Source organism: Oreochromis aureus, linkage group 23 (assembly GCF_013358895.1).
Source record: "Oreochromis aureus strain Israel breed Guangdong linkage group 23, ZZ_aureus, whole genome shotgun sequence".
Lineage (NCBI taxonomy): Eukaryota > Metazoa > Chordata > Actinopteri > Cichliformes > Cichlidae > Oreochromis > Oreochromis aureus.
The window spans coordinates 1,170,001-1,177,725 of record NC_052963.1 but is presented as its reverse complement, the minus strand read 5'-3'; the positions used below and the strand labels follow the sequence as shown (position 1 = coordinate 1,177,725).

Below are 7,725 nucleotides of genomic sequence, written 5' to 3'. Positions count from 1 at the left end.
TGAAGTTTGACATTTTTTAATCCAAAAAGCGGTCCAGCATCCTTTGGATGTTTTGAAAGGCATCTCTGCCGAGGTAGTCCATCTGTCCCATCTCCCACAGCCTGCGGTGATCCAGCGGCTCAGTCTCGGTGTCTGCAGGTGTCTGCCACGACAAAGTGGGAAATGAACATCACATAGTTAATTAAAGAGTCAGTGTGAATCATCTGTGGAAGAGGAGGAGGAATATCACAGTAGCTAAAAAGAACAAAACCACCACTCCATGAATCATGATCTGGCAACACAACTGAAGGTTTCACAAGCTGTCTGCTACTCTGTGCCACACATTTAAGTGAACACTGACAGTCAAAGGATGTTTCAACCAGTGTAGTAGCTCTACTTCATTCTGAACAGATTTAACTGTTATAATATTTCAGATCAATGTTTATTGTAAGTAAACAAAATCAAAATGATAACTGCCACCAGCATGTGCTCTGTGGGTTTTTGAGCAACCAGTGTTCCCTTCTGAAAGAATGTGCCCTGCATACAGCTGGCTCAGACACACCTCCTCACTGAAACTTTTAGTCTGTTTGTTACTCAAGACTTGCTCTGGGCATGGAGAACGTGCTAATATTTCCACACTATGTCTGAGGGGGCCGTCAGAACTAGTCTAAGGAATTACATAAGCAAACTCTGTAGAGTATTTACAACACAAGTTGTTTTACAGAACATAAATTCTGCAGCTGTAAATTCATACTTGTATGTGGTTTAAAGCCCAAGGATTACACACGGGATCAGCAGCCGTGTCTGCAGGAACGTCACTGCTTTCAGAGCCTTCTGCCCCCAAAGGTGGATCCTCAGCTTCTGACTCCTCAGATGATCTCGACTCCTCCTCCAACTGTGTGCCATCTGTGTGGGAACACTGCAGACGCAGGAATCATTTTACTAAACAGCAAACATGATTGTATGTGCCGTACGCTGTTGCTTCTACATCACCTGATCGTGGGGATCGTGATAACTCTGCTGATGCATGTTCATAGCTGTGATCATACTGGAGGGAATGTGGTTGTTCAAACTAATCGTACAAGCTTGTATAAACACAGTGCATCAAGTTGTAATGAATTAAACAAATGACCGAAAGACAACGAGAAGCTCGGAGGCCTGTGGCAGACAGCAGGCTGTGTCCCTGTCTTGTTGTATTTTTTCTTCCTGGTGCCTGTTCTTCGTACCTCGCTTACTACATCCAAGATCAAATGACACATCCAAGATCAAATCATCGCGCTAACTTTGAGCTCGCTAATCCGGTTCTCCGAACACACCTGTTGTTGACGATTAGTATAGCTGGATGAAGTAATCTGAGATCACTGGGTGGCTTAAAAGGGGCTACGCATCGATAGTAGAAACACTGATCGGCAACCCTGTGATTGGTCGGCGAAGATGTCGAAGGAGCGCGCTCAGTATTTCACGGCAGCAGACCAAGAACTCTTGATTGAGGGATATCAGGAGTTTCAGAGTTTAATTAAAACGCAGGGGAACACTGCAAAGGCTGCAAAAGCAAGGAGAGAGGGCTGGCAGAAAGTTGCTGACAAATTAAACTCGTAAGTGATCCATGATATTACATTATATCATGTGATATTATATTATACCACAGTATATTACATCATATCCTCTTTCACATTAGAGCCACAACAGGACCCACTAGAACATGGGAAAAAGTAAAAGTGAAATATAAGAATATTCTACAGAATGGTAATATTTATCACTTATATTGCTTTTAGTCTATGACAAGAGACCCTGGAATAATCTGTTTGTTTGTTTATAACAGCAACCAAGAAAAGGGCAGAGCAAATAAAGACAGGTGGTGGTCCTGCACCCCCTCGTCACACCCCTTTTTGTACTGTGACATTTATTGACATTGTGGGGTTTTTTGTGTGTAGTTTGAATAACACTCCATCACTTTTACCTGTTCCCATGCAAGGGGTGACTGAAGCATGCACAGTAAGTCGGGAGTAAGTATATACAGTACAGTAAGTATATCTATATATATATATATATATAGAGAGAGAGAGAGAGAGAGAGAGAGAGAGAGAGAGAGAGAGAGAGAGGGAAGAAAGTAAATAATACCCTCATGGGAGAATCGATATCTCTCTATGAGCACACCGTCGCGCTGAGCTAAAGGATCCCGTCTATCCCGCAATATCCGCTGAATTCTGAAAACTCTCCTTATCAATCTTGCACCTTCCTTGCTCGCGTACAAACGGACAGGACATGGCTGCGACAGACTTTCCAAATCCACCTTCGCTTTTATAGCCGTGGTCTCTCATCTTGATTGCACGTAGTAATTTACTATTACTACTCTAAAATATGAATTACATCTGACATGATCTACTACATGTAATAGAATGATTAATAGTACATTTCCCTTTTTTTCGGAAATGACCTGTATGTATCTGTATGAAATCAATAAAAGAATCAAATACTGCATTATCTTTAGTTACATTGATAATATTTATTTATGGTCAAACAGTGGCGAAATCGCTCTTGCTTTCATATAACTGCAGCGGACATACCTGAGTGGCCGCGATCTAATCCTGTTTACATAAAGTAAACCTGCTCCCGAGCAGGTTTACGCTTACGGATCTGTTGCTATGACAGCAAGTCCCGGATGAGCTTCGGAGAACTGAACGATCCAAGATCACGCGAAATCGTCAACATTCAAATCCGGCTAACTTACTTAGCGAGGTACGAAGAACAGGCCCCTGGAGTCAAATGAAGTTAGGCTGAAATACTCACAACTACTACAATCATTACTATGATATATGAAAAACAACTAGCTAATAAGGCTAGTCATTAAGCTAATTAATGTACTGATAAGAGATCATATCGAATGAGTACTTACAGGAAAAGTCTGACTTGTGTTTAAAGTAGTTAATCCCCCTACTCTGACTCATGGGATGCACAACTATGACAATTATATTTAGTAATAAACAAACAAAAGCAAAAAATTATGCTTCAACAAAACACAGAAACTGTCCAAGAGCTTAACATACAGATCAGCATGTCAGTCTCAGCTTACCACAGCTGGTTCAGACTGTGAATAAAGGTACTCTGCAGGAGGAGGAGGAGAAAAATGTGCAAGCAGTGAATTCGAGCTGTCCAAGTTTTCTGTAAACAGCATCTTGGCTTCTCTTTCTTGGATCTGCAAAGAGACAAAAAAAAAAAAAAAGGATAATAAATGTTGGGCTGACAACCAAGACCAGCGCTGGACAGCCATCTGACACGTCTAGCTGCCAATCTGCACGTTCATGTTGCAGCCAAACTCTGCAGCAACTTATGTGACAGACTGACAAATCTTCAGCTACAGAGGGAGAAGTCAGCAGTGAAAACTGATGCTGGAGCGGCTGTAGAGAAAACGTGCAGAGCATCTGCCAAACATGGCAAATGGTCGACTTCCTGCAAAGCAACACTCTTCACAATGAAATAAAATCCAGCAAAGTAACTGGTGACAATGTATCCTTACATGAGTACCATGTAGTTCTACAGTTTGCAACAAAGCATCGGATTTAAACTAGACAGATCTGTTCTGTGTCAGTAAGCCAGTCTGGTACCTTCACTACAACATCATGACAGTGATACTGGGTTTACTAACAAAGACACTACCTGTGAGCTGCTGTACTCCACAGGCACATGATGGTAAAGCAGAGACGTCTCGGGGGTTTTACTATCAGACTGACAAACTGATGGCTCATCCCATGTGACCGTATACATAGCTCAGTTGTAACTCATGATGATAACGTCTATTGCTGTTTAAAGCCAATGTCATTTTTGTCTTTGTCCCACTCCGATCCCTTCCTTTGACTCCTGGTGTGTGACTTTGGACCTCCACCCACCAGTGAGTCCCACACCTGTTCCGTTTCCCCCCCGATTAAACCTTTAATGTCCTACCCGCCCTCATGGACATTCCTACCTGTTGTAGTTTCTTCTGCTCTTGCTTGGGCTGGACAACTGGAGCAGATGACACTGTGTGAATAAGGTATTCCTTCCACCACAGAGACACAAACTGCTCCATGTTGTGCGAGTAGCTGCTGTTTCCCTGCGAGTTCCAGGGTTTGTCTGCCCCAAGAAAGTGGATGATCTTTGCATTGTGGCCAAACCTGCAAGAACAAAACTGTAACTCCAACATGTCCAACTGTGGCTGTAAAACCAGTAACACAGAGAAGACTGAAACCCACACGGTTCAGAGTATTTCCCAATTTATCAATTCCTCACACCTATATTTATGTTCCAGAAGGTTCATTGGAGCGTCATCAGCTGTCACTGTTTTGTTTTCTATGAGTTTATTCTAGTTTCATAAGAACTCTATCAGTTGTGTTCAGACTGGAAGATTACATTCACAGTCAATGCAGAGATGCACAGTTAGCTCTTGTGCCAATTCACACAAATTAAAAACGAACAACAGAAAACGTGTAGGGCTTACAATAAAAACCCTCCTGATTTCTTCTGCAATTTTTGTGTACCTAAAATTAAGGTACAATACTACAGATTAGGGCTGCCACAAACGATTATTTTGATAGTCGACTAGTCACCGATTATTTTTGTGATTAGTCGACTAATCAGCTCAGGCATCCATTGGACGTAAAACGTACAGCTTATTGCACCAGCAGCATCTGCTCTTATACAACTATCATTAGCTTACAGCTTTAAGTGTTTAATGTATGTGCTAACTAAAAATAAAGACAAGATGATAGTTTGTTAAATTTTAATGAAATTTGCAGAGTGTTTTGGTGGAGTTTAATAAACTCAGCCGTCTGCTCCTTGCTATCTGAAATATAACAGGACACCGGAGTATTTTCTCGAGCATCTCACACTTCTGATAATCAGCTGTCTGCTTGACGTTTATTCAGCTGTGTAATAACTATAACTTTAATCTCAGCCAACCCGATTTACTCAGGAACAAATAAAATACTAAAAAAAAAAAGCCAAACAATAACATTTTTAAGTTATCTAAGTGACTTATATATCATGTTTAACCTGAGTAGTGAAAGACGGTGGTGGGTTTGAAAATGATTTGCCGGGAGTCCGGTGTTCTCACCGGCTCTAGTGAGCCGTCAACCCCGGCTCGCTATCGAGCTGGTGGGTAACAGACGTCTCCGAAAACATCGGAGCACTTTTGAAAATATGTGGTGTCTTGATAAACTGAGCAGATATTTGAGGTTTACACAGCTACATTCTCACCTGAAAATATGTTAAACGTTTATGTTGCGGCTCCTCCAACCAAAGGCCGCGGCAGGCTAAACATGAGGACACAGATGACGCGCAACAATAAACGCATAAAATACACTTCTGTACCATTTGCTCCTTTTATTCCACATTCAACTGTCCAATATACAAATCAGCACATGGGATTAACAATTAAACAAATACACAGACTGCACAAACAAATAACTGCAACTCACAAGAACTGCACTAACTACTATGCCAAACTACAACTTGGCCTATGGCATCAATTAGTGCATAAATATACAAAAACCATCAAGTTACAGTCTTGATAAATCAAAATCGGCCCCAGTAACACCACTGCTTTGCACAGCACATGAAGGACCTTCATCTGGTGGTTCTCCCCCTCCTATAGTTTGCACTGAAACACTTTCCCTCTGCTTGGAGTGGATATGTAAGAGTGTGGGGTGTTTCTGATTACAGACGTTTCCTGCAGTCCTTGCTTCTGTGCCCAATGCACAGACAACCAAAACACACACCATTCTCTTTCAAAAAAGAATCTTTCACAGTGCAACTTTCTTTCAAATGAAGGACACAAATCCAACATATGCCCTGCTCCACAAAACAAGCAAACCTTGGTCACAACTGAACCACTCTCTCGCCTCAACACCGGCTCAGTCTTCCCTTCCACCTTGGCCACTGTAGTAGCGAAACTACTCCTCTTAGCCTTAGGGTAAAACTGAGACTGAACATTCCTCACCTCTTTTCTGATGGCTGTTGGAGGATCCTGTATATCTCCAAACAATGGGTCACTTGCGATCTTCACTGCCTTTCAACAAACTCAACAACATCGCTAAAAACCACTTTACGTTGAAACCTCTCCTGCAGATCGCACACAACATTCCTCCATTTATCCCTGAGCGTATAAGGCAACTTTTTTATAACTGCTTGCATATTAGCAGAGTCATCCAACTCATGCAAGGACTCAACGTCTCCCATTGCATTGCAACATTGCCTTAATAAGAACCCATATTCCTGCAAAGCCTTCACATCATCAGATTTGATAGGAGGCCATTTACTGACCCTTTCAATGTAGGCAGCAGCAATTCTCAGCGAATTGCCAAAGTTCTCCTGGAGCAAAGATTTAGCTTTAGCATATCCATACTCAACAGGCATATATTGACAGCTTCTGACCATTTCTCTTGGATGGCTTCTAGTATATTGCTCGAGAAAATATAAACAACTGTGAGCTTGTCTCTCCACCATGTGCTCAAAAGCTCTCATAAATGTTTGATATTGCAAAGGATCACCATCAAAGAACTGAATGTCACGCCTCGGTAACAAAAACAGAGACTGCTGCTCAGCCAATAAAGTCGTAATTTCATTTTGTTTCTTCAAAACGGTGACTAGATGATCATGACCCTCACTACCTTGCACTGTATGTGTAAGATGTTTTGATTGTGCGTAAGACTGCGACATCATCCGAGTAGTCGAAACTGCACCTGGAAATACTTGTGGCTTCGTCTCTGACTGTTCTAACGAAACGACCTTTGGCTGAGAAATATTTTTAACCTTGGGCCTCACATCCAAAACATGCGCTTGATGATCACTTGCATCAACACCCTGATATGGTTGCTCTGGTAACACAGGTTTGAACGTCGGAGCATTAAAATTTAAAACACCTAAACGCCCCTGCTCTCGTTCTAAATACGAATTCATTCCATCAGATTTACCATTAACAGCACTTGAGACTCGGGACATTTCAGAAGCTTTTAAAACATTCACCTTTGCTGCTGAGGCTGCTATTTCAGTTTCTAAGTCAAGCAGCTCCTTTCTTTTCTTAAGCTGTATTTCTTGTTCTTCCAAAGCATGCTTTTCTTTCAACAACCTCTGTCGAACAAGAAGGGCAGCCATGTCAGCCTCTGCCGTTATGCGTGCTGACAAGGCAGATGAAACCATTGAGCCACTGAGTGATGATTTGCTTTTCCTACAACTTTTGTTTCCAACATTAGAGATGCTATCACTTGGATTAACATCATCTATCACAGCACCTTTACCAACATTGCCGGCGTGCCTAGAAGCAGGCAATACATCAGAAGACTCAACATCAGCTGGATTTAACTGAGGCAAATCAAGCTCAGACACCTGATTTGTACTCTGAGGGTTTCCCTTTGCATCATGAAGCCATTTCTTTATCTCTTCCATAAACTCAGTATTATGTGCTCGCACACTTATAAACCAAGCAGTTTGGTTTTCTTGCTCTTCTTGAGGAAGCGAAGGAAGCAAGGTTTCATGCAGATGAGTTGCCTCATTAAGCAACACAGACAAATTCTCTAACTGAGCCTGAACAGTAGAAACATTATCCTCAGATTGCTTTAATTCTTTAATAACCTTTATGACCTTTTTAATTTTATTAATCTTAGTGTGACGTTCTGTTTGAAGCCTTTCAATCTGACTCTCCAAAGCCTTAGCAGTTGGTTTCGGCTGTCTTTTCTTTCCATCTTCATCAACACATGGTATTAATTGGTGTGT

The 7,725-nt window shown here is 41.7% G+C and overlaps 1 protein-coding gene across 5 annotated transcripts in view; it reads right to left on the bottom strand.

Moving 5' to 3' along the window:
- gyg2 (glycogenin 2) overlaps nt 1–7,725 on the bottom strand; it is a 35,912-nt gene continuing 28,187 nt past the window's right edge. For 2 of the 5 annotated variants that reach the window (XM_039606255.1, XM_039606256.1), the window contains 4 exons: nt 3,944–4,130; nt 3,053–3,175; nt 734–898; nt 1–142 (listed from right to left, as the gene is read on the bottom strand). In XM_039606255.1, coding sequence (XP_039462189.1) covers nt 17–142; nt 734–898; nt 3,053–3,175; nt 3,944–4,130 — 601 coding nt within the window. In that variant the 3' untranslated portion in view covers nt 1–16. Of the gene's footprint in view, nt 143–733; nt 899–972; nt 1,028–3,052; nt 3,176–3,943; nt 4,131–7,725 lie in introns of all 5 variants that reach the window. The other 3 variants (XR_005610048.1, XR_005610049.1, XM_039606258.1) reach the window with 3 other exon arrangements.